This window comes from Psammomys obesus, unplaced genomic scaffold, assembly GCF_907164565.1.
Source record: "Psammomys obesus unplaced genomic scaffold, mPsaObe1.curated_primary_1811, whole genome shotgun sequence".
Classification (NCBI taxonomy): domain Eukaryota; kingdom Metazoa; phylum Chordata; class Mammalia; order Rodentia; family Muridae; genus Psammomys; species Psammomys obesus.
The window spans coordinates 6,896,972-6,917,237 of NW_026585797.1; the positions used below are offsets into that span (position 1 = coordinate 6,896,972).

Consider the following 20,266-nt stretch of genomic DNA (forward strand, 5'->3'; position numbering starts at 1 on the left):
ATTTTGAGCTTGGCACTAAAGGCAGAACTCCCTCCCCTCAGTGGGGTCCCCGGCTCTCTGCCTGACTTCATCTGGAGAATGTCTCTAGATGCAGACTCCCCTAACCACACTTAATATATGGCTTCTGACACAGCTCCCTGCTAGCTCTTCTCTCCCTGTGCCCATATGTTAATTAAGCACTGACATTCTACTCTTACGATAGGAGCATGGTGTATAATGCAAATCAAGCACCCTGGAATATCTAGTTCCAACCAATTATGTACTTGTATTCTTGGAGCACCCCCACCCACTCCCCTAGGGGTATACAGCCATCAGCTGTTCCTGGGGTGTGCCATCCTGCATGGTTCTCGAGGCCATTCCAGCAAGTTTCTCATCTCCTGCCCCTCCTGGCTTCCTGGGCTGCTGGTAGGCAGCCCCCAGGCAGGAGGAGAACAACAATACAAAATACCATGAACCAACATGGTCAGCCAGGAATGTGCTTTACTTGTTCTCCTTGGCTCAGTTGTACTGTTACCACCCAAAGGCAAGGGCCTCCCCAAGGAGCAGCGGCCACACCTTCTGACGGCAGTGCTGGCAGTCACTGAAGGACTGTATTCCCCAATGGGCCCTTTTCTTTAATTTTTAATCAGGCCGTAAAGTGAAAACCCTCCAAAGGAAGTCTCTCAGGAAGCCAGCTAACCAGACAGGACAATGACAAAGTCATATGGAACGGGCAATGGTGGGTAAGGGGTTGTTGCCTTTACGGTTTTACTGTTTTGATCAAACACCATGACCAAAGAAACCTGGGAAAGAGAGGGTTTATTTTGCTTACACTTCCACATCACACTTTATCATTGCAGGAACTCAAGGCAGGAATCTGGAGGCAGGAGCTGACACAGAGGCGGTAAGGAGTGCTGTTTCCTGGCTTGCTCAGCATGACTTGCTTAGTGAGCATCCTTACAGCACCCAGGGCCACCAGCTCAGGGGAGGCACAGCCCGCAGTAAGCTGGGCCCTCCCACATCAATCATCAGTGAAGAGACTATGCCACAGGCCTGCCCACAGGCCAGTCTGGTAGAGGCATTTTCTCAATTGAGGTTTCCTCTTTCAATTTGACTCTAGCTTGTATTGAATTGACATGAAACTAGCATATTAATTCAACCAACACTGCAACTGCATCCAGTATTAAGAGTATATAAACCTTATTCTTAAAGTGTTCACAAGCTGGTTGAGCAAGGATGTATATAAACAAAGCATTTTTTTCAGGGCTTCTAATTCTCACCGATGACAGAACAAGGCTTTCTGGGGGATCTCAGCCCTTAGACAGCATAGTCTGGGTTTGGACTCCAGTTAACATTTCTCCTTGGGGGACCTTTAGTTGCAGAGTAAATTACTTAATCTTTTGAACCCTTTTGTCTGATCTATAAAATGGAGGTGAACCATGACTTTACACAGTTGTATGAGGAATAGGGAATGTGCCTTGAGGACCTGGAATGGATATGTACTTTAAAAGGTTGGGCTGGAGAGATGGCTCGATGGTTAAAAGCACTGGATGCTCTTCCGAAGAACTCAGGCACTATTCCCAGCACCCACATGGCGACTCACAGCCATCTGTAACTACAGTCCGGAGAGATCCAACATCTGCTTCGGACCTCCCGCGGCACTGCAGGCCTGTGGTACACCGGCATGCAGACAGGGCAAACACTCATCCACTCAAGTCAAAAATGATTAAAAGGTTGGGCTTGGCCTTTTCATCTTCCTGGCCTTCGCTCTCCTATAAACTCACTGTCTCTAGAAGACTAGACCTTGAGCCAACGAAGATGGCTCTGTTGCAAGGACACCTGCCACCAATCATGACCCCCTGAGTGTGATAGCTGGGACTCACGTGGTGGAAGGAGAAAAGCAGCTTCGTTCTGCAGCTTGTCCTCCGACCTCCACATAGACTGTGGCATGCACGCACACATGACTACGATAGTTGAAAAGAAGACTGGCTCTAGGCTGTGCCTCATTTCTACCCTGCAGGACAGAATAGAGGACTAGAAGCACAGAATAACTGTGGCCAGTGAAGTGCTTCCCTTTGCAACCTTTCAGAGGCTTCCCAGCCTCCGTCTGAATACTTACAGTGGAAAGTCTATGTCTGATGGTCAGAAAATGTTTCTGGGACTGCAGTGTAGCAGACACTTGCCTGCCATGCACAAATCTTTGAATTCAATTTCTGACACAGAAAAAAAAGAGAGAGGGGGGAGTGTCCTAGTTCACTTTATATTGCTTATGATAAAACACTGGTCAAAAGCAACTTGGCAAGGAAAGGGTTTTTCATCTTAGACTTCTAGGTAACAGTGCATTGTTGAGGAGAAGCAAGGCAGGGCTCACGGCAGGAAGGGAAGCAGAAACCATGGAAGAATGTTATTCACTGGCCCAATTCTTCTGACCTGCTCAGTGATCTTCCTTATACAAGCCTGGACCACCTGCCCAGGGGTGGCACTACCCACAGTGACCTGGGCCTGCTGGCATCAATCAGTAATCAAGACAATGACCCACAGACATTCCACATGCCACAGTCTGATGCAGGCAATCCCTTTGTTGAGGTTCCCTCTTCCCACCTGATTCTAGTTTGTGTCAAGTTTATAAAAACTAACCAGATCAGGGAGGGAAGAAGCAAGTTGACCTTTTGGGTGGACGTTGCATCCCGCATGCACCTCTTTTACAAAGAATAAAGACTATCGTGAGTCACAGGGACACGCTTGTAATCCCAGCTTCTTGGGAAACTGAAGTAGGATTAGCAATCTGAAGCTGGCCTGCATGAGGAGTGAGGAGACTTGGAGGTAGGTGCCCTTACCTGCTGAGATCCTGTTTCAAAAACAAAGCAGTTCTTAACGGCTGAAGCAAATAAAAGTGCATTCAGTGCAAGAGTGGGGACCAGAGTTAAAATCCCAACACCGGTATAACAAAACAAGTGTGGTCCCCATGCAAGCCTGTGACCTCAACACTGAGTGGGGCCAGAGACAGGAGGATTATGGAGTGAAACTTTAATTGCCTTATAACTTATATTTTCAAGTTTTAGGCCCATGTTAATTAAAGCCTCTTGGTGCTTCTCCAGAGAGACAAGGAATGTAAAAGTTCCTGACATTAGCCATCTGTGAAGGCAGAGATAAAGAAGAGAACAAGCAGAGATCTCTACTAAATGGAGAGAAAATCACTGGCTGGCGCCTGTGAGATGAGCTTTGTTTGGAAACTGGGCCAAATGGCCCCAATCCTTCTCCTGACCTTTGATCCAAAGCCTGTAACCCCCACTCCTCAGAACAGACACGGGATGAGTTAATCATTCTCCCACCTTTAACTGTGGCTATATTTCATATGGCAGGAAATTCCAAACTGACTTGAAGATCAGATATTTACAACAGGGCTGACCAGACCTAAGGGTGCCCAGAACCAACCAATTATTTTAAAAGTTAAATACCTCATCCAATCATGAATTGCCAAGAAGGCAACCCCTAGAATTCCCCGCACCTTGTCTTTTAAAAACCTAAGGTCTTTGTCTCCCGGTGCCACTCCTTGCTGACCAGCAGGGGTGACCCCATTGCGCAATGGTCAAGATAAACCTCTTGCGATTTTGCATCGATGGATGATTAGTTTCCTGAGTTCTCTTCATACCTTCTTATATTTAGGCTCTTGCTGGGCCTAACAGGAGGATTGCTGGCTGCCAACCTACCTGAAAAAACACAAGTTCTGACTTCAGTCAAAGCCCCTGCCCTGAAGGAATCAGGTAGTGAATGATAAAAGAGAATGCCTGATGCCCTTACTCTACCCTGTGCACATATTTCCATGTGCACATGCATACAGCCACCTACCCACCCCACAAACAATTTAAACAGATTATCCAATCATCAAATGGGCAGAGAAGTACAAATAAATGACCAATAGATTTTTTTAAATGTTCAACATCCTTAGCCATCAAGAAAATGCCAGAAAAACAGACAAGTTATGATCAGGATGGGTGTGAGGAGAGTTCTTAAATACCTGAATAGTGAGAATTTAAATGAGTCAACCCACTATGGAAATCAGTATGGATGTGCCTCAGAAAAAATGAAAATAAAAACCACTATATGATCCACTTGTACCGTTCCTGGGTCCTATGCCCAGAGGACCCAAGTAAGCACCACAGTGATACTTGCACACTCATATTTATTCCTGAATACTTTCCACAGGACCCAAGAGAAGAATTGATACCAAAATGTGGTGTATGTGCACAATTAAATTTTATTCTGTCATAAGGAATAAAATTATATTATTAACAGAAAAATGAATAGAACTGGAGATTATAGTGTTGAACAAAATAAGCCAGACTCAGAAAGATAAATACCATGTTTTGGCTCACTCTCAGAATCTAGCTTTAAGTACACACACACACACACACACACACAAATGACACAAAAATAAAGGAGGACCATCTGCATGGAAGACTGGTGGGAGGCAGGGGGGCAAACAAGAAAGGGTGATAGGCAAACAGAAGAGGGTAACTGTTGATAGCTAAGCACATAATATTTATGTGGAATTTTTATATGAAAATGTCATGTGAAAACTATTATTTTGTACATTCACAAAATGATCATTAAAAATCATAAGCTAAGTAATATTCTACCCAAACTAATATTACCAGTTACTGTAACTACAGGACCGAAGCAAATAAAGGTGTAATGTGGGGACGAGTTGGCTGGGAAGTAGATGCTGAAAGTATTTTCATGATCACGAATCTCAAGCCTGATGTCATGACAGGGACCTGTGGTATTTCCACGTGCCTGGGAACCTGAGGCAGATAGACCATTTGAGACCAAGAGTTGAATACTAGCCTGGGCGACATACTGAAATCATGTTGAAAGGGAGAAACAAAGGGAAGGATAGAGGAGAAGGAAGAAGGAAGGAAGGAGGGAAGGAAGGAAGGAAGGAAGGAAAAACAAACAAAGAATGGGGTGTTATAGAAGTTTTCGGTTGCTATGATAGAACACTGATCAAAAGCAGCTTGTGGAGGAAGGGGTTTCCTTTAGTTTACACAGATTAAGCCATACCCAGCCCAGGCCACCAGCACAAAAGCTGCACTGCCCACATTGGGCTTGGCCCTCCCATATCATTCATTAACCAAGAAAATGCCCCCAAGGATTCGCCCACAGGACAATCTGTTGGAGGCCATTTCTCAACTGAAATCCTCTCTCCTCTGGTGTGTCTAAATTTGTGTCGAACTGACAAAAACTAACAAGCTCTGAGCATGGTGGTACATGCATTTAGTCCCAGCACTTGGGAAATTGAGGAGTGAGTTCAAGACCAGCCTGGGCTACCTACTGAGTTCCAGGCCAGCCAGGGCTACATAGTGAATGAGATCCTATCTTAAAAACAAACAGGGCTGGAGAGATGGCTCAGCAGTTAAGAGCACTGGCTGCTCTTCCAGAGGATCCAGGTTCAATTCCTAGCACCCACATGGCAATTCAAAACTATAAATCACACCCTTATACAGACATACATGCAGGCAAAACACCAATGCATAGTAAATAAAAATAAGCTATTAAAAAAGAAACCCTAACAAGCAAGGAAAGAGATGGGGAAATACTGAGTATAGTAAGACACTGAAGGAAGAGATAAAACGAAGGAAGAGAGGGAGGGAGAGAGGAAGAGAGGTAGGGAGAGAAGGGGAGAGAGGGGGAGGGAGGAAAGGAGAGATAAGTCATATGCAAGGCAGGTACAGGGTAAGTGGGACTTTGTGTGAGCATGTAGCACACGAACACGTGAAAATTAAATCTCACAGGATGTCTGAGTAAGGTTTCTATTGCTGCGATGACAAACAGGCAGCTTGGGGAGGAAAGGGTTTATTTGGCTTACACTTCCACATCACTATTCACCAGAAAGGAAGTCAGGACAGGAACTCAAACAGGGCAGGGACCCGGAGGCAAGAGCTGGGGCAGAGGCCGTGGAGGATGCCGCTTACTGGCTTGCTCCCATGGCTTGCTCAACCTGCTTATACAACCTAGGACCCCCAGCTCAGGGCGGGGCCCTCCCACATCAATCACAGATTAGGAAAATGCCCTACAAGCTTGCCTACAGCCTGATCGTATGGAGGCATTTTCCTAATTGAGGTTCCCTATGACGTTAGCTTGTAACAAGTCAACAAAAAACTATCCAGCACACAGGACGTAGATGATAACTGAGTTTTATGACGTTGAAAGCAAATTGAATCTTCTTATGACTTGAAGCCTTTATTACAGACTATGTAGCCAGTGTTTCATGGCAGCCTGGTCATGTGATAGAAGATGACCCACCATGCCTCTCTGCACTGCGGGGGTGACTGCCTTTTGAAGCTCCTCTCCTGGATCACTCATGACCACGGGGAGGGTGAAAACAGGGAAGTGTCTCTTGGTAGCCTGGAAATAATTTTTGGGCCACAGTCAACATTTATCATCACTGACAACAAATGACATCAGCAAGAATATAACAGATCATGGATGTATTTTCCTTTGTTTAAGCCATTGCTTAATTTCTATAGCATTTACAAATTAAAACTTTATTTGCTTCATGCTCACAAAGTGAACGGATGAGAGAAATCACCTGAGAAGTTTCTTGCTGGCCTCTCCCTTACAGAGATGCAGTGTGTCCAAGCACAGGTTGAGTTGGGAGCCTCCGGCTTGCTCTGGATCCACGTTAGAGTGCCCCTGTTGGTCGCTGCCAATCTGGGTGCTCTCACTGAGCTGCTGGGATCAGGGAAGAATGGTATTCCAATCCTCAGGGCAGGACGTATGAGCAGTTGTCTCTAAGTCTTTTCCTCTCACCATTTCTCCCCAGTGGATCTCCAGACCTGCCACAAACGACATGGCCAGGCAGGGCGGTACGAGGCTGCCTCCAGTCCCCAGAAGCGTCTCCAGCAGAGGCGAACCCTGCCTGCCAAGTGTGTCCCTCACTTGCTGCAACTTTAATGAACACCTAAGGTAATTAACTTACAAACTGGAAAGGGTTGCGTTGGCCTGCAGGTTTAGAGGTTTCAGCCCATAGTCAGTTGGACTCCACTTTTGGGGCTGCAGTGAGGCAGCACATCTTGGCAGGAGCACATGACAAAACTTACCTTGTAGCCAGGACGTAAAGGAAAAGAGAAGGGAGCCAGGCATGGTGGCCTTGGCTTCAGTCCCAGCGCTTGAGAGGTAAAGGCAGGTGGATTTCTCTGAGTTTGAGGGCAGACTTCTCTACATAGAGAGTTCCAGGACAGTCAGGGCTAAACGGACAGATCCTATCTCAAAAAAAAAAAGAAAAGAAAAGAAGACAGGAGAAGAGGCCGCAGTCTGACATCTCTGTCAAGGACACATCTCAGAGTTCTCGCTGGCACTTCCTAAAGGCTTCAGGGCCTGTAAGGGGCAACTCTGGGACCTTTAACCTGGGCCATGGAAGACACTCCAGATCCAAACATACACTCTGACAGACAATGTGGAGTTCTTCCTGTTTGAGGTGACAAATACATAGCTTTCGTCCTGAGGGTGGCGACTGCTCTTGGTGCATTATTTTTTCATAATAGATGAAAGTTCTAGAAGCATATTCTGAAAGAGATTTCAAAAAGAGACTCAGAAGGCTTGTGAAATCAGTTCTGCTCATATGCTTGGAGACCTCTGTCACAAACAGCAGAGATCCAAAGCCTGCTGCACTGGGAAGCTCTGTATGGGTCCCAGGGTGTGTGTCATGAAAATGGTTCCCCAGATGCATGTCATTGAAATGGCTCTGTCCACTTATCTTCACAAGAAAGATCTAAATCCTAACTGCAACTACCCCTCCTTTCTCCTCTTCCCAAAGTTGTCTGTCCAAATCCAAGACCTAAAACAAAGGTTTTACTTAAATCCCATTATAACTATTCTTCAATTAGCTAGATCTTTGCAGGGAAAGCGTCAGATCCAAAAGAAACTCAGGACAAATGACTGTGGTGCCTATTGGCATACCAAAACTCATGATGGGTTCCAGGCTTCCTTGGTAGCACAAATACCTGTGGCCCTTCTCAACCCATCCCTACCCTAAACTTCATCAGCCCATGGCTTTCCCTTCCCCAGTTTCTCATTCCCTTTTCATCCCACCATTTCAGCTATTCACTTTCTTGGTTCCCTCTCTCATTTGTCTTCTCTTCTTGGCCTCCTTTCTCTTGGCCCTCACTCATAGTCTAATTTGCCTGCACTCTCCTCCTCCTCCTCCTCCTCCTCCTCCTCCTCCTCCTCCTCTTCCTCTCTCTCTTCCTCTCCCTCCTCCTCCCTCTCTTCCTCCCCTTCCTCTTTCCTCTCATGGTCTAGCCCAGTCTCCTGGCCATGTTCCTTAGACTTTCTCCCTCTACTCCAAACTGTTCTAGATGCCTCTGGCTGTGCTCTCCCTCATATCTATAATAAAAACCTTCCCCTCAACCATACATGAGAGGGGTTATGTCCTCAGTTTACACATCTGGTGCCAAAATCTTCAGTTTATACAGAAAGTAATTCAAATATAGAACGTTCCATTTAGGGCTGGAGAGATGGCTCAGTGTGCTTAAGAGCACTTGCTGCTCTTGCAGAGGACCAGAATTCCGTTCCCAGCACCCATGTTGGTGGCTCACAACTATAAGTATCATCTGTAACTCCAGTTTCAGGTGAGGGACAATGCTTCAGAGTTATTATCATTATTATTACTGTATATATTATTGTGTTTATTTTTAACTAACCTGTTTTAGGTTAGCATAGAATTGGGTTTTGTCGTGGCATCATGGCCTGAATGTGGCACTATACTTTGTTCCTGTTTGCTGCACCTGCCCGATTTTAGATGGTTCCCTTTCTCCAACTAGTGAGCCCTCTTCTGCTCTCCTGGTGTCTATCCCCACTTCCCTTTATGAATTCTCCCTTTTCTTTCATGAGACTTTCTAGTTCCGTGATCTGCAAACACATATATAAATATGCACATATATTCACATATATGTAAATTTAAACCTAGGGTCTTCATGTGAGGGAAAAAATGTAGCATTTAGCTTTCTGAGTTTATTTCACTCAGAAATAAGTCTGGGTTGCACTTGTGTTCCTGAAAATGTCATGATTTCATTTTTCTTTATATCATTATGTATATAGATCACATATTACATATTCATTGACCTGTAATGGACATTAAGACTGATTTCATTTCCTTGCTGTTGTGAATAGAAAATCTATAGTCAAGGTCCTGTATCTCTGTGGTATGTTAGCTCAAAATATGCCATATGACCCAACACCAGCATATCCAGCTCAGACGGTAACTACATTTTCCGATTTTTGAAGAAGCTCCGTAATGATGTCCACAGCCTCTGCACACCTCTACAGTCCCGCAACAACTCAGGAGTGCTCCCGTCAGCACTTGCTGTCATTGGTTCGCTTGACTATAGCCACCGGGGCCAGCTGAGGGGAGGTGGGAACTCAGCAGTTGCAGTTTTCATTTCCCTCCCAGCTAAGGGTGCTGAACCCTTCTTCAAGTGTTTTCTTAACATTTGTATTCTTTTGAGAACTGTCTGTTCAGTGTATTAACTGTTTGTTGATTGGATGATTTTTTTTGTGTGTTTAATTTGCGTCATTGTTTATACACCTTTATATCAATTCCCTGTCTGTTGTGTGATTGGTAGAGCTTGTCATCCATTTTCCAGGAATTTTGCTCCTCTGTTGTTTGCTTTGTTCATTAGAAGCTTCTTAATTTACATAACCACCATTAATGGGTTCTTAGGAGTTGTTCCCTGCACTGTTAAAGCCCCTCAGGAAATCCTTGTCTCTGATTACATTTTAAAGAATTTGTCTATATCTTCCCCAACAGTTTTAAAGTTTGGGTTTTTGATTAAGGTCTTTGACCCATTGAACTGATTTTTCTGTGAGATCTGGCTCCACTTTCATTGTTCTGCATATGTAAACCCATTTAAAAAGGAGGTTGTCTTTCTCCAGTGTATGTTTTTGATAGTTTTTTCAAAAATGAGGTAGCTGTGAGTGTGTGGCTAGACTTGTTTTTGTGCAGGCGCCTGCTCTGTAATATAACCTGCTGTTGTGACACCCCACAATGCTCTCTGCTGAGGACCAACCGAGCTATTCAGGCCTTCTGTGCTTCCGAATGAATGTGAGATGTTTTCCCCAATTCTGTGAAGAATGCCAGTGGAATTTTGATGGGTTGCCTTGACTATATGTATATGTGTGTGTGTGTGTGTGTGTGTATATATATATGAGAGAGAGAGATTGCATTTGGTAACATAACCATTTTCTGTTATTGATTTTGCTTACCTATGAATATGGGAGATCTTTCCATTTTCTTGTGTGTCTCTCATTTTTTCTTCAATGTCTAAAGGCTCTTTCTTGGTTAGGTTTGTTCTCTAAATTTTTACTTTCTCTAAAGCTATTATGTGTGCAATTTTCTCTCTGATTTCTTTCCCAGCAAATGCATTATTGGTCTATAGAAAAGCTATTGGCTTTTGTATGTTGATTTTGTATCCTACTACTTTGCTGACAGTGTTTCTCAAGCCAAAGAGGTTTTTTTATTTTATTATTTTGGGGGGATTTTTTTTGGTGGAGTCTATAGAGTCTTAGATATAGGATCATGCCATCTGCAAATAGAAATAATTTACCTTCTTCCCTTCCTACATGTACTTCTTTTACTTCCCTGTCTTATTTCTCTAGCTAAGACATTGGGCACTATGTTCAACAAGAGTTTTTTTCATGCCAGATTTTAGAGAAAATTCAGTTTTTCCCTCGTTAGTGTAATATTGGTGTCTTAGTTACTTTTCTGTTGTGTGATAAAACACCATGACTAAGAGAAAGAATTTAATTTGGGACTCACAGTTTCAGAGGACTAGTATCTATAAGCATCATGGCTGAGTGCATGGCAGCAGGCAGGCAGGCAGGCATGGTGCTAGAGTAGTAGTCAAGAGCTCACATATAGAGAGATAACCACAAAGCAGAGAGAAAGAGATGCTGGGAATGGCTATAGGTTTCGTCTTTTTCTTAAACCGCAAGCCTGTCCTTCCTGACACATCCTCCAACAAGGCCACACCTCTCCCTAATCCTTCCCAAACAGTTCCACCAACTGGTGGCTAAGTATTCAAATATATAAGTCTATAGGAGCCATTCTCATTCAAATCACCACAGTTAGCTATGGGTTTAGCATATATTGCCTTTATTATATTAGAGTATGTTCTTTTTATTTCTAGTTTCTATGAGGTTTTGTTTTTTGTTTCATTTTGTTTTTATTTACTTATTTATTTTTATCATGAAAGCTGAACTTTGTTGAAGGCTCTTTCTGAATCATTGAAATAATGATGTGGTTTCTGCTTTTAAGTTACTTTTCTGCTAAATACACTCAGTTTGCATATATTGAACCAACCTTGTATCTAGAATGAAACCAACTTGGTCAAAGTATATGGTTTTTGTTTTGTTTTGTTTTGGCAGGGGAAGGTTACTGTTTTCGAGACAGGGTTTCTCTGTGTCATCCTGGCTGTCCTATAACTTGCTCTATAAACCAGGCTAGCTTTGAACTCAGAGATCTGACTGCCTCTGCCTCTTGAATGCTGGGATTAAAAGCATACACTACCACCATCTGGCTTATGATCTTAACATGTCCTGTTTATTTGAAAATATTTTATTGAGAATGTTTACACCTATGTTCATCAGGGAAATTGGTTTATCTTTGTTGTGTCCTTGTCCGGTCTAGTGAAACCTAGCAGTGAATCTATCTGGTTCTAGACTTTTTTTTTTTGTTGGGAAGCCCTTGTAAGAGGTTATGGCTCCCAGCTTGTTTGGCTTTTGTTTCAGGAAAGGATGGTTCCTTAAATATCCCCTACATCAGTTTGTGACGCAGGTGGAGCACCTTCACCGGCTGAGCCAGTGCTGGGCTGTGGCTTTGAACACCCATAACTGTGAGCTAAATGGAATTGTAAAGTGAGCCTCTCCAAGGTATTTCATCCCAGTAATGGAAACTAACAAATACAATGCCTGGTTGGACTTCTGTGTCCTTTATGGAGATCTTGGTGGTAGTGTTACAGAGCCTGGTGCCTGCCAGGCAAGTGCTCTACCATTAAGCTCTGTTCATTCTCATCCTGCATCCTGTGTTTATAAAGAGGTTGGCAGTGCATTTCCTTCGCTCAAGCTACTTGGAGCTATTTTTTATATATGAATACAATGAAGCCCATGCGGGAAAGAATGAAAGATAAAGATATGGCCTGCCTGTTCATCTGTCCTCTAGCCCTCTGAGCTTTGCTGCTTTGCTGCTCTCCTCCAGGTGATATAAGCTGAAGGGTGAAAAGCATCTGTTAAACATAATGTCTCAGATGTGAGGAGGTGCAAGAGAGGTGACCAAAGTTGTCTTGCCAACTTTCCCAGTGCAGATGAGAAGAGGGACTCAGTGACAAATTACTCCAAAGCAGTGATTTGAGCCTAAGCTGCACATTGCACTTACCACAGGAATCTTAAAAACACTGATGTGTAGCCAGATGCAGAGGCGCACATCTGTAATACCAGCACTTGGAGAGGCAGAGGCAGAAGGATCTCTGTGAGTCTGAGGCCAGCCTGGCCTACAAAGTGAGTCCAGAACATCCAAGGCTACACATACGCACACATGTGCACACACACACAAATACTGATGTCTATGCCCCGCTCACAGGGACTCTTTTTCAGTCAGAACTGCATGAGTCCCAAGTGTGAAGTCTTCACTTGATCTTAGCCCAAAGGCTGAGAAGTGATGAGCATGAAGTCAGTCATTAAAGCTCCCAGATGTCTGTAATCCGTGGTCAGAACTAAGACCCCTGTTCTAATTTGACGTAGAGTTTCAAGAAACACATACGCTGATCCTAAGCATAGCCACCAACAAGAAGTGAGTGTTGGCCTGAGAGAAGCTTAAGTCTACATAGGAGAGTCCTAGTCCAGTCTGGTTTAGTATACTGAGATAATAACTGTAAATACTAAGGAAGTTGAACTGGGTTAGAAAGATGCATTTGTTAGCACAAAGAGTGAAACCAAAAAGAAGCATGGATTCAACAAAGTGAGTTCAACAAAGAGAGCTCAACTCGGGGTTGAAAGTTTCATTTTAATGGAAACAAAAGCAAACCCAGACTGTTCCGAGCAGTCCTTAAAACAAGTGTCACCCTTTGTTTCTGAATTACAAAGACACCAAAGTAGATATTCACTGTCCTTTATGACAACTAGGGAAATAGTCTCACAGTGGATTTCCAGAGAACAAAATTAAACCAGTGCAATGCTGGTTTTATTCTAAATATATTACCAAATATCTGTGTATGGCCTTTCCTTCCAGAGGTATTAAATGAGTAGAGCATGGCCTCCTTAGTTAGACGAGAGCAACTCAAGCTGGCAGATAATATCCACTCTGAGTCATCCTCTACACTTTGACAGACAGAGAGCTTTCTCCGTGTCTGTGTGTGAGCGGGTGTGTGTGAGTGCGTATCTGATAGTGTGATGGTGTGCGGAGGATGTCACTCTCCATCTTATTTTTTGAGGCAGGTTCTCTCCCTAAACCTAGAGCTCTCTGATTTGGCAGGACTAGCTGGCCAGCAAACACCAAAGAGCCTCCTGTCTCCACCTCCCCAGAGCTGGATTACAAACGTATTGTGCCATTTCAGCTTTTTAGGTGGGTATTGGGCGTTGGAACTCTCTGGGTGTTTTACCAGCACAGCCATCTGCCTAGAAGTCCACCAACACACACACACACACACACACACACACACACTTTACATGCATGCATATACACATGCTTTTTTGTAACTGCTTAATTAGCTGATATTTTATAGAACCTAGCCAGTGTTAACTCAAGGGAAGACATTAGTTTGTAAAGTCTGATATGGTGGCTGGCTGCCGCCGCCGGTAACTGCTGCCTGACAGGAACACACAGATATATTCAGGAGAATATGGATTGTTCCGCATCCAATTCCCCAGCGAAACTTGTCTTTCATGAGGGCAGTATCAATACAGCAGGTTTTAATTCTCCTCTACCAGGAGCACGTGGACTGCTCCCATAATGCATGCTTTTACATGCTTTTACATGCATTATGCGGAAAACATCTTCCAAGGTTCAGTTCAAAGTAAGTTTACCCCTGAAGAGTCCCCACCAGCAGTTTGAGAATCACCCGCTTCCTCCTCAGCCCGCTGGCCCCATTGCCACTGCACCTTTCGCCTGCCTCACTTTAAAAACTGTACTTTAAGACTTTTAATGGAAGACATGGTACTTTAGCCATAACCATCACTTGTGATCATTAGTGTAATTTTTCTTTTTAAAATTTATTTATTTTTATTTTACTTATATGCACTGCTGTTTTGCCTGCAGGCATGTTTATGTGAGAGGGTCAGATGTTGGAGTTACAGACAGTTGTGAGCTGCCAGGTGGGTAGTGGTATTTGAACCTGGGTCCTTTGGAAGAGCAATCAGTACTCTTAACTGCAGCCATCTGTCCAGCACCGTAGTGTAATTTTTCTATACATTTATTTTGTTAATCAAATAAATTATTAATTATTTATTATTAAATTATTTATTACAATTTAATTCAGTTATTATTCAAGTATTCAATTATTTATTAAAATATTAATTGAATGAGTTTAACTGAATATAATGAATGAATTTGCTTTTCCATAAATTAATTTCTAATTAAGTCACTTCTCTTTAAAACACTATACATATATCCCCTGATAGATGAAAGGGGAAGAGTGAGGAGGTGGATCAACATGGCTGCCTTTACTTACCATTGATGCTCTGTGCCCAGTGGTTGATGGCAGAGGTGAGGGGCTGTTTTCCCCATGCGGAAAATCCAAGCAGGAGCTATTCAGAGACCGTGAGCTACCTGAGTCACTGTGCTGTTGTCCCTTTTCTGACAATAGCCTCGAGAGAAAGCTGGCCTTGCGACTACCTGGACCTAGTCTGTCTGTCCAAACTCCACTCTCTCTTGCACTGCCATCACTGCCTTGGAAGCGACTTTGACGGTCTGTGAGAGGTTTTCCAGAAGCTTCTGGGCCCTGGGATCGCTCCCAGGTTTCTAATGCAGAAGATGGGCAGTGCTGAGAAGCTGTTGTTATACCTAACCAGGACTGAGACATCACATTCTTGGGGCCAGAAAGGGAATGGCATGGTTGCTGTCCTGGGTGCTGAATTTTGGCACTGCCATCATGGGGACACGGGCTGTGAACATGGAGCTGTCCACTGTTTTCAACTTTCTCAGCCCAGTTTCTTCTGCTACAGGAACCATCTGCCTCAAGTTGCCTGGAGTGTGGGATTTGCCACATGCTTTTAGACCTCGGTATATTGACTCGGATGACCTGTTGTTTATTGTTGGCTTGAAGTAGCGAGATTCTTTCAGGTAAAGAAGAACAAACCACACACTGTTGGGCCCCTGAGTAGTTTGCTGGGTGTAATGGAGGGCCTGTTTCATTTTCAGTGTTCCCACTGCTGGATTTGCCATCAAGTGCCCTCATGATTTTCCTGATGCCGAGATGAAATATTTCCAGGATGTTGAGTAACAGGGAGATGGCGGCAATGCTGAGCATAAAGAGCATGAAAATGGTCTTCTCTGTGGGCCTGGATACAAAGCAGTCCACTGCATTGGGGCAAGGGGGTTGGGTGCATTTGTAAAGGGGGTGCATTTGAAACCCATAGAGGATATATTGGCCTATCATGAACCCTACCTCTAGCATAGATCTGGTCAAGATGTGTAAGACATAAGTACGCAGCAGACATCCTTTCAGAGGGACTTTATGAATCTTCTTCTGCTCCTCGAGTCTCCTCAGCTCCCTCTCTACCCTTTGTTGCTCCTCCAAGTCAAGTTCTGAGTTCTCCATGTGGGCTCTGAGGTGTGACTTCTTCTTCTGCCTCTGCTTCTCAAACTCTCTGAGTCTGTAAAGTGCATGGCCCATGTACACCAAAGAAGGGGAAGACACAAAGATGATCTGCAAAACCCAGAATCTGATCAGAGAGATAGGGAAAGCCTCATCATAACAGATATTGTTACAACCCGGCTGCTGCGTGTTGCAGGCAAAAGAGGACTGTTCATCATCCCAAACATCCTCTGCAGCAACACCAAGTACCAGCATTCGGAAGATGAAGAGGATGGTCAGCCAGATTTTCCCCACTATAGTTGAGTGGGAGTGAACTTCCTCTAGGATGCCACCCAATAGATTCCAATCTCCCATGATTAGAAATTCACGTCTGAAATATACAGAAAACAAGGAGGTTAATAAAACTGAGGGAGGTGATGGTTTTCCTACTGCCTAGGGGCTGCCTCCCAGCAGCCCACAAAGTCAGGAGGGGCAGGAGATGAGAAGTGAGTCTGGAATGGCCAGTGGGTACAGGGATCACACACCCCGGGAACCAGCTGATAACTAATTCAACTTTAATTCCAGAGAACAAAGGCTATCTACTCCTTGGGGAGTGGAGAAGGAGCTCCAAGAATAGGTGTACATAATTGGCTGGAACTAGGCACTTCAAGGATGCTTGATTTGCGTTATACAGTACGTTCCTATCATATGAATGAAACACAGTACCTAATTGACATATAGGTGAAGGGAGCGGAGAGTTATCAGGGACTGTGTCAGAGGCCATATATCAAATGTGATTAGGGGAGACAGTGTCTAAAGACACTCTCCAGATGAAGTCAGGCAGAGAGCAGGAGGCCCTGCTGAGGGGAGGGAGGCCTGCCTTTAACAGGAGTTCAGAATGGCTATCCAGTCCAAGCAAGAACTGCAACCTCAACCAGAAGGGTACCTCCAACAGGTTGCAACTCACAAGGGTGTTTGGTCCTATGTTGGTATAGTGTTCTTTTGGAATGTACAATTTACCCTTGCTCATTCACATGCTGATTTCTCTACCCCACTCTCTGGTTTCAATCCAGACATGGCATTGTGATGCTTATTCTAAGCATCACGCGTCTCAAATTTGTGTAAACATGCCACCATTTGTTCTCTGTGTTGTCAAGAAAACATCCAACCAGTGCTGAGCAATGGTGAGAATAGGGTGGGACATCCTGGTCTGGAGGGGAGGAGACGGAAGTGAGAGGGAAAAGAGGAGAGTGGATATCTGTAGGATAGGACTTGGAACCGGGAGGAAAGATGAACTGGACCTAAGCTATGACTAAAAGCAAGTACAATGGGTAAAATCTGAATGGTAAGAAGCTATGTAAGCTTGGAGGTTAAGATGGAGTAACTATTGCCCAGCATTGTGTTCTAGGATAATTAAATAAATCCTAGTCTCCATATGGTGATTTGTGTATACAGCTGGCTTACAAATAACCACTGATTAACTAAAAGATAAACCAATAATAAATATTAATAACCCACAACATTAGTAAATATCACATATTCTTTGTTTAAGTCAATATAACTCTTGACATTTACTTCATACTTAAAGAAACTGAAAATTTCCAAGGAATATCAGTTTCCGAGCAAAACACTTGAGGTTCCAGCTCTGCTTGAGTTCCTGTCCTGACTTTTTCCAATGATGGCTTATTATCTGCAAGTGTAAGCTGAACAAACCTCCCCAACTTGCTTTTTGGTAATGGTGTTTTTGTCACAGCAATAGAAACCCTAAGACAGTTACTAAGTATTTTAACCTTATTGAACTTTGAAAAGCATTATTTTTCCAGAATAAACAAAGAAACTTGTGTATGACTCAATTTACTTCTTTTTTAAAAATATATTTATGTATGTATGTATATGAGAGCTTTATCTGCATGTACACATGCATGACAGAACAGAGCACCAGATCTCATTATAGGTGGTTGTGAGCCACCATGTGGTTGCTGGGAATTGAACTCAGGACCTCGGGAAGAGTAGCCAGTGCTCTTAACCTCTGAGCCACCTCTTCAGCCCCCTCAATTTACTTCTTATCCTTTTCTCTCCCATGTAGTTCCCTTTCACTCTGGGATACCCATTAGTTTCTATATCTGTGCAATGCATGCCACAGTCTTGCTTATTTTTCCACTCATTTGAGAAGCCCCTTTATCTCACGTCTTATATAAGACTCAAATCATCTAGAGCCTTTCTCTAAGCAGGCCAGCTCCCACTTACTTTTTTCTTTCCTGAGTTTCCACATTCATTTGGTATTTGGCCTAGAAGAATTTTGTGATGTTTGTGTTTTCTGTCTCACTTCCTGGAATGGTGCACCCTGCAAGTAGAGACCCTCTATAGTATCTGGATCTCTCAACACAGATGTTATCAGTTTGTTCCCTTGAGTCTTTCACTGTATTAACTATCAACAGGGAAAGCAAAGTAGGCTCTCATCATATACCACTCATGGCTGTCATTGTAAGATAAAGCACATATAAAAAGAAGTCAGCCAAGTAAATCCTTGGAAATTGTTTTGGTCAGGATAATGTTAATGTTTAGGTAGATACAGAAACAGGGCCCCTGAGACACTTCTAGAAAGTCATGTCTTCCTGGAATTCTTTTTTGGTTCTCAAGACAGGATTTCTCCAGATGTCCTGGAATTTGCTTCATATACCAGGCTGGTCTCCAAATCACAGAGATCTTCTTGCCTCTACTTCCCAAGTGCTGGGATTAATGGCATGAGCCACCATGCCCACCTGATGTCTTTATGGAATTCTTGCAAACTTGAACAAGTTAATATAAACTAGTTCTCTAGGAAGCTTGGGGTCTAGGAAAGTGAAAGGCCCAAGCAGCTGCATGGCAGCAGCTGAGCTGCCATGAAGGCTTCATAAGATACTGTAGGCCTGAGTTTCTGTTTCCTGGTAATGTCCCCACAGTTCCTTAGATCACGTTTCTATTTCTTAGAACATGAAAGTATAGTCCATGGAAACGAGATACAATAACTCAATAACCTCCTTGAAAATCAGAAACAATAATCTAGTAATGGCCTTGAAAAGTCTCCAAGCACTTGACCAATCAAATTAAAGGTTAGTTAGAAACCTTTGCTTAGTTAGTCAAAATGATATTGTCACCTGGACACTTTTTGTTAGCACTTTTTGTTACCTGGGCACACCTTGTTACTTGAACACTCTATGAAGTCTCCCCTACCCCCTAGATCAGCACCAAGCAATCAGTTTATGACAAGCTTGCTTCTGCTAAATGAAGACCAATCATGTAATTGCCAAAGTTGGAAAGTCCTGTTCCTTGCTCAAACCATAATAAAATCTCAGCTTTGCAGCTACACGGGGTTGCCTTCCTAATCCACTGCGTTGGATGGTGGGGAGTCTGAGCTTAAGCCCATAATAAAGGCTCTTTGTTCTTGCATACATGGTCGGCCTCTTTGGAGTCTCTGCAATCTGGGCATAATAGAAAGAATCAAGGCATAAGGGTCATACACAAGTTACTCTGTTGATTCTGGAAAAATAATGCTTTTCAAGGTTCAATAAGGTTAAAATACTTAGTAACTGTCTTAGGTTTCTATTGTTGTGACAAAAACACCATTACCAAAAAGCAAGTTGGGGAGGTTTGTTCAGCTTACACTTGCAGATAATAAGCCATCATTGGAAAAAGTCAGGACAGGAACTCAAGCAGGGCTGGAACCTCAAGGCAGGAGCTGATGCAGAGACCATGGAGTGCTGCTGCTGCTTACTGGCTTGCTTTTCATGGCTTGCTCAGCCTGCTTTTTAATAGAACCCAGGACCACCAGCCTGGGGATGGCACTGCACACAATGGGCTGGGCCCTTACTCATCAATCACTAAGAAAATGCCTTATAGCCAGATACTATGGAAGCATTTTCTCAACTGAGATTTCCTCCCCTCAGATAATTCTAGTTTGTGTGTCAATTTGACACAGGACTAGCTAGATTTCTAATGTGTGGAAAGCATCCAGATATGAAAAACATAGGGGGAAAAGAAATATAATTAAGTTAAAATAGACAATAACATAATTTTAAGTTTAAAATTCATCTATGCAATAATATTTTCAGAAGCCACAAAGTCAACAATCATGATGTATGTCCTTCACAGCAACTGATCACTAAGGACTCTTACAACATACAAGGTGGACCAAGACCGAAAAGACAAGCTGAATATGAACCAGAAAAGTTACAGGAGAAAATATGGTTTTTACAATTTTTTATAATTATTTCCAAACACAAAATACATCTCAGATGAAATAAAATATTAAATGTAAGCCAGACATAGTGGAGAATGCCTTTAATTCTAGCACTCAAGAGGCAGAGGCAAGTAGATCTCTTGAGTTTGAGGCCAGCTTGGTCTACAGAGAGTTCCAAAACAGCCAGGCCACATAGAGAAACCCTGTCTCAAAAAACAAAAAGAAAAATGAAATGTAAAAGAGTAGGTAATAAAGGTCTTACAGTAATAACTGGGCATAT

The 20,266-nt window shown here is 43.3% G+C and overlaps 1 protein-coding gene across 1 annotated transcript; it reads right to left on the reverse strand.

Annotated features, from left to right (window-relative positions):
* Positions 1 to 7,509: 7,509 nt before the first annotated feature.
* Gja10 (gap junction protein alpha 10) lies at positions 7,510 to 16,142 on the reverse strand. The gene is made up of 2 exons (XM_055599482.1): positions 14,703 to 16,142; positions 7,510 to 7,548 (listed from the first exon to the last, which is right to left on the reverse strand). The coding sequence occupies exons 1-2, from the start codon at positions 16,140 to 16,142 to the stop codon at positions 7,510 to 7,512; spliced, it is 1,479 nt and encodes a 492-aa protein (XP_055455457.1).
* Positions 16,143 to 20,266: the final 4,124 nt, after the last annotated feature.

Coding starts and splice junctions, on each gene's coding strand:
- Gja10 (XM_055599482.1), bottom strand. CDS start 16,142: ATGGGAGATTGGAATCTATTGGGTGGCATCCTAGAGGAAGTTCACTCC. Junction 7,549..14,702: donor CTGGGCACAGAGCATCAATG/GTAAGTAAAGGC, acceptor AATCTCTTTCAG/AATATGCTTCTAGAACTTTC.